The sequence below is a fragment of the Macrobrachium nipponense genome, chromosome 16, assembly GCF_015104395.2.
Source record: "Macrobrachium nipponense isolate FS-2020 chromosome 16, ASM1510439v2, whole genome shotgun sequence".
NCBI lineage: Eukaryota > Metazoa > Arthropoda > Malacostraca > Decapoda > Palaemonidae > Macrobrachium > Macrobrachium nipponense.
Window position 1 is genome coordinate 29806156 of NC_087209.1, and position 22075 is coordinate 29828230.

At 41.5% G+C, this 22075-nt stretch overlaps 1 protein-coding gene across 1 annotated transcript in view; it reads left to right on the top strand.

Moving 5' to 3' along the window:
- The window catches only part of LOC135195296 (ethanolamine-phosphate phospho-lyase-like), an 82234-nt gene that overhangs the window by 41331 nt on the left and 18828 nt on the right, over nt 1-22075 (top strand). The window contains 1 exon segment of the mRNA XM_064221555.1: nt 991-1058. Coding sequence (XP_064077625.1) covers nt 991-1058 — 68 coding nt within the window.

Below are 22075 nucleotides of genomic sequence, written 5' to 3' on the forward strand. Positions count from 1 at the left end.
TGCCATAAAACCGGATCACCGATAACTGAGTCGGCCAATAACTGGGGACTGCCTATATAATGAAAAACATGAAAAAAGGGAAAAAAATATTTGCTGCATAATGGTGTTTGATTATGATCCTCACCCCACAGCTCCAAAGTCCCAAAAATTCCACAGACCGAAACACATCTGTCCCTAAGGATTTTAGATAAAGGACTGTGTACCTGTCATAATATGAGAAGACATACAATATTATCAGATCCAGTGAAGTAAAGCATAACTTATTGAAAGGTCCATGGAAGAGATGCATATTCGTTATATTGGTATTTTATAATACAAGTGAATATTACATACCTTAATTTTATATCCCATGTGTGTGCGACCTCCTTAAAATTACCTTCAAAATTAGGTCTTCAAAAGTTGCATGATACACGAATATATAAGGTATGTCAAAACTAAAAACCTTTCTATGATCTACGATTGTAAGTTTAAAAATTGTAAATCTTTATATCATTGTCAAAAAATTAACCAACTTTATGGGGTCATTAGTACAATACGTATTAGATACATCAAAAACTCTTGAGATATATCATACAGTATGTGCATCAGATAAGATGTCTTTTAATATTAATATTTATGAATAATATAATTATCAATAAATTTGAATGTGGCACATAAGTCATTAAATTCCATTCTTATGGCAGCATTAGGAAGGATATAAATAGCATCCATAGAGATGGGGTTTTGTGTATCTTTATAAAAATTAAGAAAAATAATTGTAATACAAAACGCGAACATGTCTACAATTATAATTTGATACGTGGTCTCCTATGGTTATAGTAGTAGTTCTCTTTCTGATTTGAGATACCCTTTACATATTCAGTGCAAGAGAACATTGAATAGTGTTCATGTGGCAGTGTATACGTATATTGTAAATATAATTGTAATTTCTTTAAGCATTCTATTGTTTTGAGCCAGATAAAAATGACATAATTTTATTTCAGATCTGAGGCAAATGATCTGGCTCTGCGGTTAGCAAGGGCTTACACAAAAAGAAAGGATGTTATTGTATTTGATGAGTAAGTATGTATTTCATGGTTTGCTTTACATACTTTTTATTAAATGCTTTTGTAAGTTACAAACTTCAAGTTGCGTGAATTCACAATTCGCAGACATGAAAACTTTTCATTGGAACGCAACTAATTTTTCACAGAAACACAACATTTGTAAAATGTAAAATTTATGAACTGATTTATAATTTTTCATATTTTTATGTGTAAAATTGATATGACAGATTTGTATTTTTATTTTTGTACATAAATACTGTATGATACTAGCATACTTTACATTAAAATAGTACAGTAAAATTAATTAAAATCACAAAACAGCAGTTGATGTAAACATTATCTCTCTCTCTCTCTCTCTCTCTCTCTCTCTCTCTCTCTCTCTCTCTCTCTCTCTCTCTCTCTCTCTCTCTCTCTCTCTCTCATATTAACGTTATATGATGCTTGAAAAATTTGCTTTTTGATATTTAACAAAAGTATAACTCTCTCTCTCTCTCTCTCTCTCTCTCTCTCTCTCTCTCTCTCTCTCTCTCTCTCTCTCTCTCTCTCTCTCTCTCTCTCTCTCTCTCTCTTTCATATTAATGTTATATAATGCATGAAAAATTTGCTTTTGATATTTAAAAAAAGTGTAACTCTCTCTCTCTCTCTCTCTCTCTCTCTCTCTCTCTCTCTCTCTCTCTCTCTCTCTCTCTCTCTCTCTCATATTAACGTTATATAATGCATGAAAAATTTGCTTTTTGATATTTAACAAAAGTATAACACTCTCTCTCTCTCTCTCTCTCTCTCTCTCTCTCTCTCTCTCTCTCTCTCTCTCTCTCTCTCTCTCTCTCTGTACTGTAATGAAATATGAATTACAGTACGGTATTAAGATAACTTTTAAATGAAATTAAAATGCTTTTAGAGCATGATTTTGTCATGTTTAAGGTTCAGACTCTAGAAATAAGCATTTACTGCATGTATATTAGCATTTTTTGTGGCTGTACCAAGCATTAACTGCATGTATTAGCATGTTTAGTGACTGTACCAAACTTACATGAATCCTCGGCTTACATGAGGGGTTCTGGAACCTAACCTCGCATAAGTTCTAGGTATTATTATTTGAGATGAATCTTACCTACCGTTAAAGTTAGCTCATATCTCCATGCCGATAGGCGAGTGGGCATTCAAAACAAAAAGAAAAACGATCGCTTGGCTGACCCGGAAGACTGTCTAGTTTCACCTGTTCTCAACCAGGTGTGTTCGAATGTTTTAGCTCTAGTCAGAATTCTCCTTGCTGCCGTTAGGTATAGGCGTATGGTGGTATTTGGTGAATCTTGGCTGTTTTTCTTCAATCACGGTACTGTAAATTTAATCATCCTAGGATGTCTTCCACCGGTAGCATGTCAACCAATATTAGGTTATGTGTAGGAAGGATTATTGTGTAACAAAGAATGCCTAAATTTAAGATAGATCAACATAATGTTTGTACCAGCTGCAGGGGTACAGTGTGATCTAGAGATTAGGTGTGAGGAATGCAAGGATTGGCCTAAGGATATTATGCTCAAAAGCATTAGAAATAGGAAAAGAAGGGAAGCAGGTAGACTGTGGAAGCAGTTAATTAGGTCAGGGCATAAAACTACCTTTTCTCCTATTTCTGTTGAGCCTTCGTCTGCTATAACTCTTACTCAAACTACGGTTTTTTCCTATACTAGGCCTAATTCTGATAATGATAGTTCTAGCATTTCCTCTGTAGCTCCGACTTCCACTCCCCTTTAGGTTCAGGAAAAGCGTATCAAGAATCTTGAACAGGATGCAAGTCTTATTTTAGATTCCGTTAAACGTTTAACTGAATTTATGATAAACTGTTCTGAGTCCCTCCATAGTGAACGTTCTTTTTCGCGTTCCCCTTGTAGAGGTAAGGTGTCGGTGCACTCACCTGTATGTAGCCTGAGCCTAGGACTGCCATGCAACAGTTGGAAAAGTCTGCTGCCAGGGAACCGGGTCGGTTCTCGGGGCAATGGGGTTCTGTGCCCTCCGATTCTTACCTCTCCCTTTTCACGCTCTCACGGGCAGTCATGCTTAACGCTTTCGCCAAAAGATTGTTTTGGTAGGCGTAAGTCTTCGCACAGTATTTCGACATCGCCTTCATCTAGAGCTAGCAATGAGGTTTCTAGATCCTACAAGAGTTAGAATTTAAATATAGAGTTTATTAATAATGATATCCCAGTAGCGGGTTGTTCTAATTCTTTTACATTGACTCAATCAATTGTTGAACCTATTTCATCTGCTTCTATGTTTCATTCTAAATCTTTCTCTGCTATTCGTAGGTCTTTTACTGTTGGAGAGTCTCAGGTGGACTCTGCTGTCTCTCTTTCTCTTCCTTCTATGGTTACAGATTCTGCTGTTGTTTCCAAACTAGATGCTATTCTAACTGCTTTACTCTCCAAAGATGTGTTGTCTGGGATCGTTCCCAAGCCGCTTGAGACGCATTCGGACGAAGTGGTACAGTTCAGTGTCGACGAATCTTCTCCGACTCTCTTACAAGTTCCATTTCCTTTGCCGATGGGTATCCGCTCTGCTTCGACTTGGCCGACTGGTGTCGACGCTAGTAGACAACTGCAGACTACTTCTCCCGGAGGTTCTTCGCCTATCGAACCAAATTTTTGTTGCGAGGAGTCGGCTGCTGTTGTCTCGAATCCGCAACTGGCGGAAGAAGATCTCGAGTTGGAAGAGTCTCCTTCGGTCTTTCGGCGCTTACTGGAGCATTGCGCTTCTCTTTATCCTCATTTGGTGGAGGAAAGAGATTCTTTAGAGACTAGGTCGTTATTGTCTTCCGGCATTTCAACTCCCATTAAGTCTTTGAAGAAACCTAAGCTTTTGCTTTCAATTAGAGGACGTTTTGACGAAATGTCTTGTCTGCTGGCGCACAAAGCTTCTGGTAAGTCTGCCAGCTCTAGTATTCCGGGGTTTTTGAAATCACGTAGAATCAGTTATTACGACACAGGCTCGTTGCCGGCGCTGAAACCGTCTTCGGTCGACGATGCTGATTTCCTTGCATGTCTCGATCCTATGAAAAGACGCTTTGGTCTAATACAGAGGCAGAGGCTTTGTCCAAGTCTTTGTTTAGAAGTATTGAAGTTTTGTCTTTTGCAGAACTTTTGCTAAGTACTATTACCACTTCTCTGCGTCAGCTTAAAGACTTTCTGACGCCAGCAGGTATCAAATCTTGGGAAAAGTCTTTAGAATTTTTGTCTTGCCTGGATAAGGCTATTTCAGACGCGGCAGGTGAATGTTATGCTTTCACTAACTCGATCTTGGAGAAAAGAGAACAATTGTGCTCTTATCTTTCGACCAAGGTCTCTCCTTCTCAGAAAATGGCTGCAGTTTTGGGTTCCCCGGTGTACCGCCTTCTGAATCCATCTCTATTTAAGGCAATAAGGGAGGATATTTCCGTACAGGAAAATAGGGAATTTATCAGACAAGTCTTTTAAAGTGGGGGAACAAAAGACCTGCTCCTTCTTTGCCGTCTGGCCCTCCGGCGAAAATTCGTCCTTCTTCATCTCATGAACAGTCTTCAGCTACTAAACCCTTTCGTAGATTCTTACCAGTCTCCAATAAAAACAAAACTGCTAAGTTTTTTAGAAAGAAATGAGTCTTTATGCCCTCAGGTTCCAGAAGGAGGTCGACTGCAGATCTTCTGGCATGTTTGGAGAGACTTACGAGCAGAACTTGGGTTGGTGGAGGTACTGAAGGAAGGCTACAAAATTTCTTTTCTGTCTCCAATTGCTCTTCCAGCTTATCGTCATCAGCAGGGAAAATTTCTTGTACTTCAGAAAGAGGTGGTATCATTAATAGAGAAGAAAGCGATAGAGCAGGTGTCAGAAACTCGCCTGGGTTTTACAACCGTCTTTTTCTGGTGCTCAAAAGCGTCTGGAGGGTGGCCGTCCAGCACTGGACGTGTCGAGACTCAACACATTCATTCATCAAACCCCTTTCTCCATGGAATCACCCAGCACAGTACTAGCGGCAGTACAGAAGAACGACTGGATGATGTCGGTGGACATGCAAGACGCTTATTTCCACATTCCGATAAATCTTCAGTCTCGCAAGTTCCTGTGCTTTGTCTTCGCAGGGAAGACATTTCAATTCAGAGCTCTGCTTCGGCCTGTGCACAGCACCGCAGGTATTCACGAGGATTTTGGCACCAGTAGGGAGATGGTGTCATTTGTTGGGAGTGAGAATTCTGCTCTATTTAGACGACTGGCTAATGTTGGCCAACTCTTTCAAGGGAATTCTGAGGGCCAAGGATCTGTTACTTTGGCTGGCGCAATCACTAGGCATATTGATAAATTTTCAGAAGTCTGCTCTGATTCCAACTCAGACAATTCTCTATCTAGGGATGAGGATAGACAATCGCAGTTTTCAGGTTTTTCCGTAGGAGAAATGCATAGACAATTTTTTATTGCTTTAAGGAAAATTTCAGCCCATAAGGAAGCTTCCAGCAAGGCAATGGCTGTCTCTGTTGAGACACATGGCATCTCTGGAAAGATTTGTCAGTCTAGCAAGGCTCAGGATGCAACCAATTCAACTCTACTTGAGAGAATCTTGGGACAGGAAGTCCCTGCCAGACTCCCATTTAATTTCAGTCCCAGTAAGTCTTTGGGAGACGTTAGCATGGTGGAAGGATCGTCAAAGACTGGGAACAGGGTCATCCCTAAGAGTAGTGAGCCCAGACCTAACCTTGTTTTCAGTAACCTTGTTTTCAGACACTTCAATGACAGGCTGGGGAGCTTGCCTGGGAGGCCATCAGATGTCTGGGGTATGGTCACTGCAAGAGAGGGAGTTGCACATAAACAATCTAGAACGTTTGGCAGTATGGAAGTCCCTCCTTCAGTGCGAACAAATAGTCAGAGGAAAGGTAATAGCAGTATTTTCAGTACTACTTCCTTGATGTATATCAGAAACCAGGGCGGAACAAGATCAAAGTCAATGTTTCTGATAGCGGAGAATTGTTTCTTTGGACAGAAGCCAGGAACATCGTATTGGTTCCACAGTTCATACCAGGGAAGAACAATGTCTTGCCAGACCAATTGAGCAGGAAGGGACAAGTCATACCCATGGAATGGTCTTTACATCCACAAGTCTGCCAGTCGCTGTGGAGTCTATGGGTAGCTCCAAATGTGGACTTATTTGCAACAGCATGAACAAGAAACTCCCAGTGTATTGCTCTCCATGCCAGGACCCTCAGGCTTGGGCAGTAGATGCATGTCTTCAAGATTGGTCCAACCTAGATGCATATGCTTTTCCTTCAATTGCAACAATAAGATAAGTACTGAACAAGTTTCAAGAATTGAATCATTGCAGAATGACACTAGTAGCTCTTTGGTGGCCTCAGAGAGAATGGTTTCCGGACCTTCTAGCACTTTCAGTGGATCTCCCTCGTGTCCTTCCTTTAAGGAAGGATCTACTCAGACAACCAAATTCCAAGCGGTTCCACCAAAGCCTCCGCATGCTATACTTTACAGTTTGGAGACTACCATCTCCTTCAAGCAAGAGGGTTTTCTAAAGTATCTCGGAAGTCTATCCTTAAATCAAGATGAACAACAACCTTGGCCTTGTATCAGAGACAATGGGTTGTGTACTGCTTCTGGTGTCGTTCTAGAGGGATTTCCAGTACCCGTACCTCTGTAAACAACATAATAAAGTTCTTTTGATATCTGAGATATAGTAAAAAGCTTTCTGTAGCTGCTATTCGAGGATATAGATCCATGCTTTCATCAGTGATACGGCATGTACAATTATATATTGCTAACGATCCAGATCTTGAGGAGGCATTGAAATTGTTTGAAATGGAAGTCCCCAAAGTTCAGTATGACTCTCTTTCATGGAACTTGGATATAGTGCTAATATTCTTATCTGCAGATCCATTTGAACCTTTGGAATCTGCTTCTTCGAAGTTTCTAACCACGAAGACGCTCTTTTTGGTAGTGCTAGCGACAGCCAAAAGAGTAAGCGAGTTACAAGCATTCTCCAAGAAGGTAGGCTATTCTAGAGGAGATGCTGTTTTATCATTTATGCCCTTGTTCAGGGCTAAGAATGACGTCAAGGCTAAACTCTACCTAGAAGTGTAAGAATTCTAAATTTGACCTCATTGATGGGGAATGAAGAAGAAGCCTTCCTCTGTCCGGTTAGAGCTATTAAAATTTATTTAGATAGATTAAAGCCTGTAAGGGGCAGAGTTAATAATTTATTTTGTAGTGAAAGAAAACCTAACACTCCTTTATCTAAGAATGCAATGTCTTTCTTTTTTTGTTAAGCATTTAATAAGACAAGCACATGAAAAACTAAACCCAGATATCTTACCTTTATTGAAGGTAAATATACATAGTGTAAGAGCAGTTGCTACTTCTTTTAGTTTTTTAAAGAATTTGTCTCTTGAGGGTGTAATTAATGCAGCTCAGTGGAATTGTAATTCGGTTTTTGCTACTCATTATTTTAAAGATGTAGAAATTGCATTTGAAAACTGTAAAGCCCTTAGCCCTCTAGTAATAGCACCTTCCCCTTTGGGGGGGTTTCGAGGTCCTTCTTCTTCGGCCGATCCGTCGAGCGTAGAGGAGGACGCTCGTTACCCATTGTGCATTTAAATTCGGGGTCTTCCGTTCGTTCGGGGTGGGGCTCCCCCCCCCCCCCCCCCCCCGCGGGGGGAACCCCTTCTGTGTACCCGACTCTTGCTTTCGCAGGTGCTTCTGCTGTGGAGGATGATCTTGGACAGGTGTGGGCGTCATTGGGACTGCAGGGCGTGCCGAGTGTCCAGGGGCTGCTCCATCATCTGGCGGGGTCTGGGACGGTCACCCATGGAGTGGTGACCTCTACCACCACCACGATCTCTACTCCAGGGTGCACCACCCCTCCTCACCTGGTATATTCCCCCACGTGATGTCAGTGACTCCTACAGCCACCGTGCAGGGGCCGATTGCCGCCGTACCGAGGAGGGGCGTGCCGCCGCCTCCCGGGTTGCCGTGCTGCCTCCCCCGGACTTCCGCTGCCCAAGAGCTCGCCCCTGGACCTGCCACAGGTACCCAGGATGTCGCTGGCTGCTGCCCCGTCTCCTGGCCTACCTGTGCTACCTGCCGTACCTGCCGCTGATGCTGTACTGGCCGTTCCTGCTGTTCCCGCTGTTCCCGTACCTGCCGATATCATCCCAGTCCACGGTGTTGCTGCCCCAGACGCTGGTTTGTCCGGACAGGTGTAGCCGGGCCCTGGATGGCTGACCTCACGTCTGTCGGATGGCTGACCTCACGTCTGTCCTGAGGGATGACGAAGAAGAAGAGGAAGAGGAGGAAGTGTCGTCGTCGTCTTCATCATCGTCTTCGTCGTCTGCAGCCGCCTCTTCCCCTTCGACTTCCAAGGCTACCCAGCCGCGGAAGAAGAAGACTGCCTCCACCCCTCCTTAGAAGGCTCCTTTGGGAACTTCTCAGGGCCTGTCCCACTCCGGTGGGGCGGGGGGTCCTTCCGCTGGTCCTCCTGCTCCTTCGGGAGTAGGGCCCGTCTCTCCTTCCGCAAGGAAGAAGAAGACGGGGACCAGAGGGGTACCGGCTAACACCGGTACTTCCTCGCCTGGTGTTAGAGGTTCTGCCGCTACACCAGGTTCTGTCTCGGCCTCTCGTCCACGAGAGGTACCGAGTGTAATGTCACCCATGTGTGGCCGTGCAGCGAAGACCCAGACGCCAGAGCTAGCTCGGTGCCAGGATCACGGCACGGAATGGAAGGCTTGCGAGAGCCACTCGGGTGACTCTCACCAGGCCAGCGGCTGCTCTCGTAGCGACCAGCCGGTTACCCGGGTTGACATGACGGTCCCAGACCGGCCACAAGCTGAGGCTGGGAAGAGGTCCCCCGATCGCTGGCACCAATGGTTCGACGCGCCGGGAGGACAAGCACCGGTCTCACTCGCAACAGTGGTCTCTGCAGGTCTCCTGACTGCCGCTTCCACAGGGTAGGGGGACCAGCAGCAGTTCCTCTGACGCAAGAGATCGGGGCCGCTGTTCTTGGTCCAGCCGCTCTCCCAAAGGGAGCGGCGCGACCAGGCCTGCAGCTCGATCGCCGCCATTGGCGATCGCCTGCAGCCCCCCCCCCCCCAAGCACACCGATTCTGCCGGCGAGCGAGGGGGGAGCGTCAGGTCTTCCTCTCCTGTTCCTCCAACTTCCTCGGGTTACACCGGGAAGGGCAAGATAACAAGGAGTGATCATGAGGGGCGCGCCCCCCCACGATCCCAACACGACGCCCTGTGTGCCAGGCACGGTCCTCGGATCGACCAGGTCGTATGCGCAAGTGGCAGGAGGAGACCGGGAGGGGTCTGCCGCTGTTCCTCCCTCTGAAGGAGGAGGGTCTCGGGAATCGCTCTTGCTGGAGGGGCTTGATGGTCCTACTCCTCAAGATGCGGGCATTCCTAAGATCCAGAGAAATTTTGCTGAGGTCATTGTGCTGATTCGTCAGCACAATGACCTCGGGGAATGATCGCCAGCCGCTGGTCCAGACCAGCAACTCGACATAAGACCGACGCTCCGTTCCTTGGTCCAGCTTTTCTCCAAGAAGCCTCTGGTCCAGACCTGCAGCTCGATCGCCACCGTCGGTTGGCGATCACCTGCAGTCCTCCCAGCCTAGTAGCATGCTAGTAGGACGGGTAGGAGCATCAGGTCTCCCTCACCTGTACCTTCAACCTCCTTAGACTACACCGGGAGGAACGAGGCAAGCAGGAGTGACCGTGAAGGTGGGGGGGCTGGCAAGGACGTGACGGTCCGTCTGGACCACGCATTCAAGAGAACAGGGCGCGCTCCACCTTCGGTCCTCTTGAGAGGTTTTGGCCTCGACGAGGACTGGGACGTGTCGGAGGACGGTATCGGCTCTCTCCTGTCAAGTGCTTGATCAGCCCCACCCAGACAACATTCACAGTGGCGGCAGACGCTTAACCTACAGTACGAGTTCGTAACCCTCCTCGGGAAAACGTTTTCTCCTGACGATATGTTTTCCCAGACTCTGAGAGGCCATCGCCGCAAGGTGATGGCTGCTCGTACTCGCTTCTCCAACTGCTAGTTCCGCTGGGAAGGCGAGCGAGTATCCAATTCCTCCCCCATTCCCTCTCTCCTTACGGCTACGAGGGAAAGGGGAGGGATCCTGCAGAGAGTTCTCTATAGGATTCCACGTTGGGGACTGCGTTCCTGGGGGGGACCTTCGGTCTCCTACCTGACGTAAGTCCCCGTCGTTGAGGAAGGATCTTGCCCCATTCTCGATTTCTACGGGAATCGGAAGGACCACCAACCGATGATCGTCTGAGGAATTCGGTGGGGGTTTCGCCGAGCGCTTAGAATTCTGCAGAATTTCTAGCACTCTCAGAGTGTTCGAGTTTTTTACGATCTGCAGACACTTGGGCGAAACCACGGTCCAGAGTGGGCTAGATGAAAATCCCCGATAATTGTTACTACGATAATTGGGAATCTCGCCGAATGCTCGAATTCCTGGAATTTCTAGCGTTTGGAAGAAGCACTGCTGCTGAAGGAAGAATATCTCACAGTAGGCGACCAACCCTAGGATAGAGAAGAATGGACGGGAACATCCAGTTTGGCTTGAACTATCATCTTCGGTATTCTGTTATCACCATTGAAGCTTTCCTTCGGGGAAGACTTCTCCTTCACTCTCTTGATTAGAGAACGAAGGGTGTCGGCTTCTAATCCTTATTCTCATTCCTGGAAGGGAAAAGAATTTAGGATGGAGGTCGTTGTACAGAAACCTACGAATATACTACATATATTACGCTCGCGACATGATTCCGTTAACCAGTTGAATTGTCTGGGGTGAAGGCGCATACCGTAGTTAATTCTACGGATTGTGACCGAGACGAATAGTATCCTAATTGAACTGCAACTCGGGACTGCCTGCAACCTCCCATGAGTTACCAGTTTCGATTTTAAGATACTTATGGTATTGTCACGACAACACCACCTCAGCTTTTGTATATACCGAAATCCGTTTCGTTTAAATATAATTGCTCGAGCGTATTTTTTTTTACGCTCGAGGGTTCTAGCCGAACGCATTCCTTCATGGAATGGATTACCTGGCAACTCAGGATGACGAGTGAGCGAGAGCTAACTGTGTATTGAACTGCCGACGGCAGCCCAGTACCAGCTGGCTCTCCGAGATGCACGGTCGGTTTATGTCTCTCTCCCCTACAGTGATTGACTACCGAACCGTATCTCTGCCTGACAATCACAGACTTAGGTCTCTGATTGATGGGGATTCTCACATACATGAATGACCATCTACTGCATCGCCGTGGAGCATTGTGAGAATTTTCAACAACAGAGATATCTGTTGGACTCTTTCATCTTTCTGTTTACCGCACAGTAACATAAGTCTGTAGCCTAGTCTCCCGCTGCATCGCACCCCTGCAATAATGCGGAATGATTTCTTCAGACATCAGAGTTTGTCTTCTAAAATATCTCGTATTCGTAGGTGTGCAATTGTTCATTGTTCACCCCGAATTACAGATGTATACAGAAGATATTGTCTGCTCCCCGCCCTGCCAGCTCTACTTCCAAATGATCAGCCCATGAGAAGCAGTTCTTCTGGCAGTACTTCCCTGTGTTTTCTTTACTGAAAAATGCCCCGCTTTCATTGCAACTACGACTCCTCACCGGACAGCAATGAAATAGCTGTTTAGCGTTTTCAGTCCTTTGTAAACACAGGTTCAGAATCTTGAGAATCCTTCTCTTGATTCGGCTGTGAAGACGTAGGTTGCATTCACCCTCCACCTTCGTCTTCAACAGCACATAGTGTTGTTTCTCCTTAGCTGAGATTCAACTACTATGAGAATGTCTTGCCATCAGGGACCTCGGTCTCTAGAAGGCAATTGACTTTCGCCTGTTTGGCACATGCCTTAAGAGAATCATCACCTCGCCGTCCGGCATCGGTGGCAAACAAATACACGATTTGTATGGTCTCTCGGCATAACCCTTTAAAGGCGAAGGTCACCTGACTTGCTCGGATGCTTGGACAACTTGCCTCACACTACCGAACTCAGTCAGTCGGCAGCTGTCAGAGCGCCCGAATCAGTTACGATCTACGGTGTGGACTTAGTTCGGTTGTTCCAGATCAATCATTACTTCGTCCTAATAGCTTGTCCCAGTACCCATACCATCGACACCCACCATGGAGTGTTGGTGTCCTATCCACTACGGAGAAGGAGAGACTTCGCTGCAATGGGATATGAGAATGCGAGACACTTCGCTGCAGACGGATAGACCAGTATGTGTACTGGACTTCACCGAAGTTGAGAAGAGGGATAGGTCATAGCGACTATTCCCTTCTTTTCATCTGAGGTAACTGCATGGCTTTTCCTGCGAAGTCAAGCATCCAGGGGATGGGGATCTGTGATGCTCAATTTCGTACTGAACTTCGTAGCGAAGACTCAGAAGCCTTCGGTCCCAGCCGATCGGTTCGAGTCCTTCACAATCCCCTCCCTAATGGACTTCACTGCCTTCGATGCGAAGGAGATGCTGCTTTGTCCTGTGAGGGCGTGACGGCGCTATCTGAAGAGAACTCGACACCTCAGGTCTGAGCGTTGACGCCTCTTCGTTAGCACCAGGATGACCAAGAAAGAAATATACAGGAATACACTTTCTTTCTGGCTGCGTGAGGTGATCAGGAGGGCGTACGAAGCTGATGGTAGCGACGACATCCGTACCCTTCGTCCGAGAGCCCACGAAGTCAGAGATATTGGTTCTTCCCTCACGTTCCACAAGAACTTCTCCGTGGCGCAGGTACTGAAGGCAGGGGTCTGGTTCAACCAGACCACATGCACCTCCTTCTGCCTTCAGGATATAGCCCATAGCTCCTTGGACACTTGTTCCTTAGGACCCGTGGTGGCGGCTCAACACGTTGTGTAGCTAACCCAGACCCTAGCAGGCTGAACAGCATCGATTCCTGGTGTGATTGTAGAATGGATGAGTGAATGAGAGTGTGACTGGCTCCTCTTTCCCATCTTTTTCTCCCCTCTACCTTTGGGCAGAGGGACACGGTCGTCACCCTGTTGGAAAGGATGAGATGCAGGTAAGCTACTCGACCAAGCCCCATCCTATCCCTTTCACTTGGGATAGGAGTGAATATCCACCACTTCCCCCAACCAGGGGGCGGTAAGTGGAAGCCAACAAGAGACAAACCCATACTTTATGTTGCCTCTTGCAAACAGGAACAAGTTCTTGCTTGCTAGTTTTAAGAGATATGCTTGCCTCTCTCTTATTACTTGGGTCCAGAGGTCTGACCATTGATCCTGCGGTGCACACCCTGATCAATTGGACAAAGGCTAGGATACCCTCCCTCGCTCTTACGACCAGGGAAGCAATCCAAGGTTGGGCGAACACCAGTCTGTTCACAAAAGACTCAGATTCCTCCCACCAAGAAGTGAGTCTTCCTATTGTAAAAGGACCAAAAGATTTGTATACCGTACCGGAACAAATGACAATTTGTCCAAAATTGCATTTTTCCTAACTATACAAACCTGAGGTCCTTTTACAATAGGAAGGTAACTAGCGGCAGCTGGACGGTCGTAAGCTTTGAACAAGGGAGTTCGGTAGTTAACTGCTTGTCCGACAGTACGCGTGCCACGCGACTGGGAGGTGAAGAATCACTTTTGCTTTAGGCCCAGGCAAAAAACGCAGAGTGAGGGGTGGCATGAGGTGGGACTATATGTAAAAGGACCTCAGGTTTGTATAGTTAGGAAAAATGCAATTTTGGACAAATTTTCATTTTTCCATTGATCACTGATAGTCAGCATTACCATTGATACACTTGCTGACACAGAATCAAATACTGTAGTTGCAGAAATGTAAGTAGAAACTATGCTTCTGGACATAAGACTAAGGAAAGGCAACAGGTTCCATGATGTCCTTGTATTGTATGTTAAGAGTACAGTACAGTACTTGACATGAAGAGTACTGTATCATTTTTATGCTGCAGTACTGACATGAAGAGTACTGTATAATTTTTATGCTGCAGCTGCCTTCACATCACATAAATTTCAGCACCAGTCATATAAAGTCTACAACTTGTACTGTTATTACAGTACGTATCTATTTCTGTAGGTATATTTTACATCATTACCCGTAGTATTTAAGATGTGCATTTAGAATATAGGGATTTAGGTAAATATCTAAATGTGTCATTATATTTTATAGAGTGTAGTATATTTCATCTTAGCCATATGATAATCAGTTTGCATTGGAATTGAATTTTGCCCTTATAGAGTGTAACCCAGATGAATGTCAGTGCATGGCTGTAATTATGGCTGTAATTATAATTTGTCCACTCTGGCAGGACAGCCTGACCAATTTTGACTCTGTGGCTAAACCACATTACAGGCAGCCCTCGGTTAGCGTTGTTACCGGTTAGCGGCTTTTCGGTTTTACGGCGCTTGTTCAATATTTTCATAACTGGGTTTTACCCTCCGTAGGGTTTTTAGCACCATTTCTGGTTGTCAGGGTCTTAGGCTAAGTGCCGAGACTGCCTCATAAAATACAAACAATGAATATGCATCTTTTCCTGGCTCTTTTAAAAAGTTATCCTTTACTTTGCTGTATCCAATATAGGTAGTCTTACATTACTATTGTATCACAAAATATGCAAACAGACAGATCATGTTTTAGTCTGGAAAAATCATCTAAGGCTGGAGGTGAGGATATTTCGCTGTAGTATTTAACTCATTCAGTGATTTTCTTGCTTCTGTTTAGCATAAATTAATCTCTAAACCTATTCACATGTGACAAGGATATTTTTATTTATATGAAGTGTTTTAAGTTGAAAATTTACTTAAATATGGGAGCTAGACTTAGTTTTTTTTTCTTAATAGATGTTAATAAATTGATTTCTAGGAACTTTATATGGACAAGGTTATTTTTTGTAGTATAAAGTGCTTTTAAGTTGAACTATGACTTAAATATGCCTTGTTGTGCATTTGATTATTTTATTTGTTAATAGATGGTGTCAGGAACATTTTTTTTTGGAAAAAAGTTTCCGTTCGTTATTTTCGTTCTACTGTTTCATAGTAATACGAAATTTATGTACAGTAGTACGTACCTCAGGATACGAAATTAATCCGTTCCAATACAGCCTTCGTAACCTGATTTTTTCGTATCTTGAACCACATTTTACATGTAAATTGCCTAATTTGTTCCAAGCCCTACAAAAACACCCGAGTAAATTTTACAATAAAGCTAAATTGACCAATAAACAATGAAATACAACAATTTGGACCATTCAATATATACGACTAATATGTACTACATACCTGTAAATAAAGTTTATTAGTGTACATGGTACAAGAAATACTGTACGTACATACGTATGTAGTAAAATGTAGAACCTTACCTTTCGAGTGAGGCAATCTCCGAAAGTGGCGACCGAGGAGGAGTACAAATGGCAGAAAACATGAACACTTAACTATACGAAACTCATCAAAAAGTGGCAGAAAACATTAACACTAAACTTTTCGAAACACACTAACAAATGGCAGAAAACATTAACACTTCTTGATTATCTCCAAAAATGGCAGAAAACATTAAGGGGGCCGGCCGGAACCCCTATACTATATGGGGGTATAGGGCGAAAAATGCAGTCATGAAAAAATTCATGGAGCTTCATATGGCAATTGAGAATACATATACGAAATATTTTGTCAAAATTCCTCTTACTTTCGTAGTTACAGGGTAATTAGTAAACATAACTCAATAAGCCTAAAACATTCATCCGTACAAGAAAATGCAATACAGTGGACCCCCCGTATTCGCGTTCTCCGGATTCGCGGACTCACACATTCGCGGATTTCTCTCCGGAACGTTTCCCTGCATTATTCGCGGAAAATTCATGCATTCGCTGTATTTTTCTATGAGAAATATCCACAAATTCCTGGTTTTTGTGATCAATTTCATCATAAAATGCACTTTTTGTGATAAAACTATTAAAAAAACCAAGTATGAAAATTTTTAGTGGTTTTTCTTAAGTTTGAACTAACGAAATAGGCTGTTTTTAGCGCTTTTATAGGGGTTCCAAACATTCACGGATTCTAACTATTCACGGGGGGGTCTGGTATGCATCCCCCGCGAATACGGGGGGGAACACTGTATTTCTTCTGTTATCGTAAATTTTGATAATTATTGTCAAAGAAATTGTGAGAAATGGCATCTGTAGAGATTCCGTGGCCCGCAGAGGGAAGTATCAAGATCAGTGTGAGCACAGACTTCAAGTAGTCTACACGTTCGAGTTCACCTCTGACATTCGCTTCCTTTTTACATATGCTTATCTATGTTTCGGCAAGAATTTCATCATGCCAGTGAGGAAAAGACAAGGAAAACATCTCGCAATCATAAAGACGAAGAAAATTCGCTCTAATATGATTACAGAATATCATAATATCCCTTAAACGCCGAGTGGATGTATTTTACATCAACATTTTTTGTCTCTCGGCTGCCGACTACGTATTTTATGTCGACATACAACAGTTTTTTTAAAAATTTGCGGAAAAATACTTATAAGCCTACCAGCCAAAAACTCTTGAATCACGCGCCTTGGGGGATGCTGGGAGTTCACGGATCAAGGTGTTGTTTTGTTTACAATCGTTATGCAGGTGCGCAAGCGCGAATTTCTTTCTTGCCGCACTAAAAAGTATCTGTGACACATCTCGGAAATTATTTTGTCACTTTGACATAATTTTTGTACCATTTTAAATTAGCCGTTACATGGAGTATTATACGTATATGAAAATGTGCGCATTTTTATGTAGAATACAACTAAAAAATACTAATGATTGTAGCTTTTATCAGTTTTGAGATATTTTCATATAAATAACGATAAGTGCCAAAATTTCAACCTTTGGTCAACTTTGACTCTACCGAAATGGTCAAAAAACGCAATTGTAAGCTAAAACTCTTATATTTTAGTAATATTCAATCATTTACCTTCATTTTGCAACAAATTGGAAGTCTCTAGCACAATATTTCGATTTATGGTGAATTTATGAAAAAAGACTGTTTTTCTTACGTCCGCGCAGGTAACTCTTCCGAAAAAAATCATACATGCGATTGTGGTAATGTTTGCACCATTTTAAAATTAGCCGTTACATAAAGTTTTATATATGGAAATGTGCACAATTTCATGCACTGTACAACTAAAAACAACCCATGGTTGTAGCTTTTATCAGTTTTGAAATATTTTTATATAAAAATTATAAGTGACATTTTTAACCTTCGGTCAACTTTGACTCTACCGAAATGGTCGAAAAACGCATTTGTAAGCTAAAACTCTTATATTCTAGTAATATTCAATCATTTACCTTCATTTTGCAACAAATTGGAAGTCTCTAGCACAATATTTCGATTTATGGTGAATTTATGAAAAAAATAACATTTTCATTACGTCCGCGCGGTAACTCCTCCGAAAAAATCATACATGCGATTGTGGTAATGTTTGCATTATTTTGAATTAGCCGTTACATAAAGTTTTATATATGAAAATGTGCACAATTTCATGTAGAATACAACACAAAATAATTGAAGGTTGTAGCTTTTCTCATTTTCGAAATATTTGCATATAAATCACGATAAATAGAAAAAAACCAAGTTCAGTCAACTTTGACTACCGAAATGGTCGAAAAACGCTATTGTAAGCTAAAACTCTTACAGTCTAGTAATATTCAGTCATTTATCTTCATCTTGAAACAAATTCGAAGTCTCTAGCACAATATTTAGATTTATGGTGAATTTAAAAATAAATCTTTCCTTCCCTCCGTGCGCGGATTCTCCGCCACAAATCTCCGAAATGCATACGTCGCATTCTCGGAATATTTGCTCCGTTTCATAGAGTTTTATATATGAAAATGTGCGCAATTTCATGTAGAATAAAACGAAAAATATTTGAAGGTTGTAGCTTTTCTAATTTTCGATATGGTCAAAAACTGCAATTGACAGTGTAGTAATATTAAATCATTTGTCTTCATTTTGAAAGAAATTGGAAGTCTCTAGGACAATATTTAGATTTATGGTGAATTTTTGAAAAAAATATTTGTTTATGTCCGCGCGTTACAAATTCATGCATTATTTTGTGATAATATTTTCTCTGTGTTGCTTTTATTGTTTTACGATGTGTTATATACCAAAATGATCGCAATTTAGTGTACATTACAACGGAAAAAAAATTAACTCGTTACTTTTAACCATTTTGCGCATGGCGCGATTTGAATACAATTATATATGAAATTTGTTTTTGCGCTATCATATATTGCATTATTTATATATGGTAATGATAATTTTTTTTCATTTCTGATGGTTGCATACTAAACTTCAGCCAATGACAAAAAAAGGAGCCAAAAATGAACTCTTAATCTTGAAAACTAAGCTCGCTGTGATTTTTTTTTTTTAATATTTTTTCCGCTTCCGCGCTCACTCCGAGACTGCCTCGGCACACGGAAGACGATTTTTAATATACCCCTTCGGCGTTTAAGGGTTAAATGCGATATTAGCATAGTTAGTGAAGAGAGAGAGAGGGAGGGTTGCTTAGTAAGTAAACGCCCCTGTCTTGCCTGAAGCACACGTCACACTGTCCGTCCCCCAGGCTACGATCTTTGAGCAAAGGGATCTTAATTTATGATAAATAACATAGTTTTGGTTTATTAATACCCAAAAAGGAATGTGAAATTCATAATAATCATGATTTATTAACATTGTCTTTGATAGTAATTATGATTTATTAACATTGTCTTTGTAAAAAGAGAGTACAACTTCAAATTTCACCTCTTGACATTCTCTTGCATTTACGTTTGTTTATTTTTGTTTCGGCAAGAATTTCATCATGCCAAAACGGAAAATACAAGGAAAACATCTAGGTAACATACAGAAGAAGAAAATTCGCTGTAATAAGCCGAGTTAATGAAGGAGAGAGAGAGAGTTGCGCAGGAAGGAGGGCCCCGTCTTGCCTGACGCAGTGCCCCAAGCTACGATATATGAGCAAAGGGATCATAATTTATGATTAAATTATGATAAATTAAATAGTTTTGGTTTGTTAGCCCTTAAACGCCGAAGCGGTAAAAAAAAATTGTCTCCCGTGTGCCGGAGGTGTTTCAGAGTGAGGGCGGAAGCGGAAAAAATATTTTTTTCAAAAAATCACAGCGCGCTTAGTTTTCAAGATTAATAGTTCATTTTTGGCTCCTTTTTTTGTCATTGGCTGAAGTTTAGTATGCAACCATCAGAAATTAAAAACATTATCATTATCATATATAAATAATGCGATATATGATAGCGCAAAAACGAAATTTCATATATAATTGTATTCAAATTGCGCTGTGCGCAAAACGGTTAAAGGTAACGAGTTACTTTTTTTTCGTTGTAATGTACACTAAATTGCAATCATTTTGGTATATAACACATTGTAAAACGATAAAAGCAACACAGAGAAAATATTATCACAAAATAATGCAGGAATTTGTAACGCGTGGACGTAAACAAATATTTTTTTCAAAAATTCACCATAAATCTAAATAATGTCTTAGAGACTTCCAATTTCTTTCAAAATGAAGACAAATGATTGAATATTACTATAATGTAAGAGTATTAGCTTACAATTGCAGTTTTCAACCATATCTGACGAGTTAAAGTTAACCGAATGTCGAATTTTTATATATATATATTATTTATATGCAATTATTTCGGAAATAAGTAAAGCTACAACCTTCAAATATTTTTCGTTTTATTCTACATGTAATTGCGCACATTTTCTTATATCAAACTCTATGAAATGCCTAATATGAAATGGAGCAAATATTCCGAGAATGGGACGTACGCATTTCGGAGATTTGTGGCGGAGAATCCGCGCGCGGAGGGAAGGAAAGATTTATTTTTAAATTCACCATAAATCTAAATATTTTGCTAGACTTCGAATTTGTTTCAAGATGAAGATAAATGACTGAATATTACTAGACTGTAGACTTTTTTTTTAGCTTACAATTGCGTTTTTTCGACCTATTTCGTAGAGTCCAAAGTTGACCGAACGTGGTTTTTTTTCTATTTATCGTGATTTATATGCAAATATTTCAAAAATGAGAAAAGCTACAACCTTCAATTATTTGTTGTTGTATTCTACATGAAATTGCGCACATTTTCATATATAAAACTTTATGTAACGGCTAATTCAAAATAGTGCAAACATTACCACAATCGCACGTATGATTTTTCGGAAGAGTTACCGCGCGGACGTAAAGAAAATGTTATTTTTTTCATAAATTCACCATAAATCGAAATATTGTGCTAGAGACTTCCAATTAGTTGCAAAATTAAGGTAAAAGATTGAATATTACTAAAATATAAGAGTTTTAGCTTATAATTGCGTTTTTCGACCATTTCGGTAGAGTCAAAGTTGACCGAAGGTTGAAATTTTGGTTATTATCGTTATTTATATGAAAATATCTCAAAACTGATAAAAACTACAATCATGAATATTTTATTGTTGTATTCTACATAAAAATGCACACATTTTCATATATATAATACTTCATGTAACGGCTAATTTACAATGGTACAAAAATTATGTCAAAGTGACGAAATAATTTCCGAGATGTGTCACAGATACTTTTTAGTGCGGCAAGAAAGAAATTCGCGCTTGCGCGCCTGCGTAACGATTGTAAACAAAACAACACCTTGACCCGTGAACTCCCAGCATCCCCCAAGGCGCGTGATTCAAAAGTTTTAGGCTGGTAGGCCTATAAGTATTTTTCCGCGAATTTAAAAAAAAACTTTTGTAAGTCGACGTAAAATACGTCCAGTCGGCAGTAAAGGGTTAATACACAAAGAAGAAATATACATTCATAATAATCATTATATATTAATATAGTCGTTATAAAAATACGAAGAAAAACTTTGAACGGCCGTATATCAAAACTATAGTTATTGACCTTCAAAATCTATCTTCTCACTTAGTTTTAAAACTATAACATTGGAATTTGGTATATAACTCAGAAAGACGTTATAGAACAGTCAAATGAAGCCCTTTTTTCCAATTTTTGTTTCGTATTTTTTTTTTTTTTTTTAAATAAATTTTGTTATCCTAATTTATAGGGTTTATTTTTTTACCATAATAAAAAATTTATATCTAGCAAAAAAATGACTTTTAGAAAAAAAACTCCTCATTTGATTGGAGGTCTACATCAGGTCTATATATGGTAGTAATCCCAGGTCTTAATATTAAATATCAAGGGAGGAGATAGAATTTGAAAAATGGTTATTTTCGGGATAAATCGCCCTGGTGTCAGAAAACCGAAGGTCAGAGGCAAAAATCATATGCGGTTTGGAGATGTCCCAAGTCACCTTATTAAGTGGTATGAATATCAAAGTCTTGTCCTTAAAGAATGGCATTAGCCGGCCTGCCCCCTTAACACTAAACTTTACAAAACACACTAACAAATGGCAGAAAACATTAACACTTCTTGATTATCTCCATCTTCATTCTCCATAGAAAGCATCCTCTTCTTTCTGTGAACTTCAGCAACATTCTTGGGACCCTTGGCTAATAATGTAAGTAATTAAGTTCACACACAACACGATAAAGTAACTTACTATACAATGAAAGCGAAATCACTAACACGAATTTACGTTAACAAACTAAATACGTAGTATATGTGAACGAACGAATTCCAGTGTTTACAATAACGCTGCAGCAAAAAATGGTCAAGGAACGCCTATACATAGAGGCATGATGCTGACCAATAGGAGAGCAGGATCTTATGGGGGTGACTAGCATCAGAAACCAATGGGAGAGCGGGAGGATGGTGGAGAGTCTATTCAGTTGGCGGTGCGTGAGTATTAAAATTGTTCTCGGTGGTCCGGGCGAATCTCGGGACTTTACAGTAACACCCTTTCGTGACCTGAATTATTTTCGTATGCAGAGGCAAAAAAATCTTTGTATTTGCTTTCGTAACTTGAATTTTTTGTAAGTTGGGACTTTCATAAGTCGAGGTTCCACT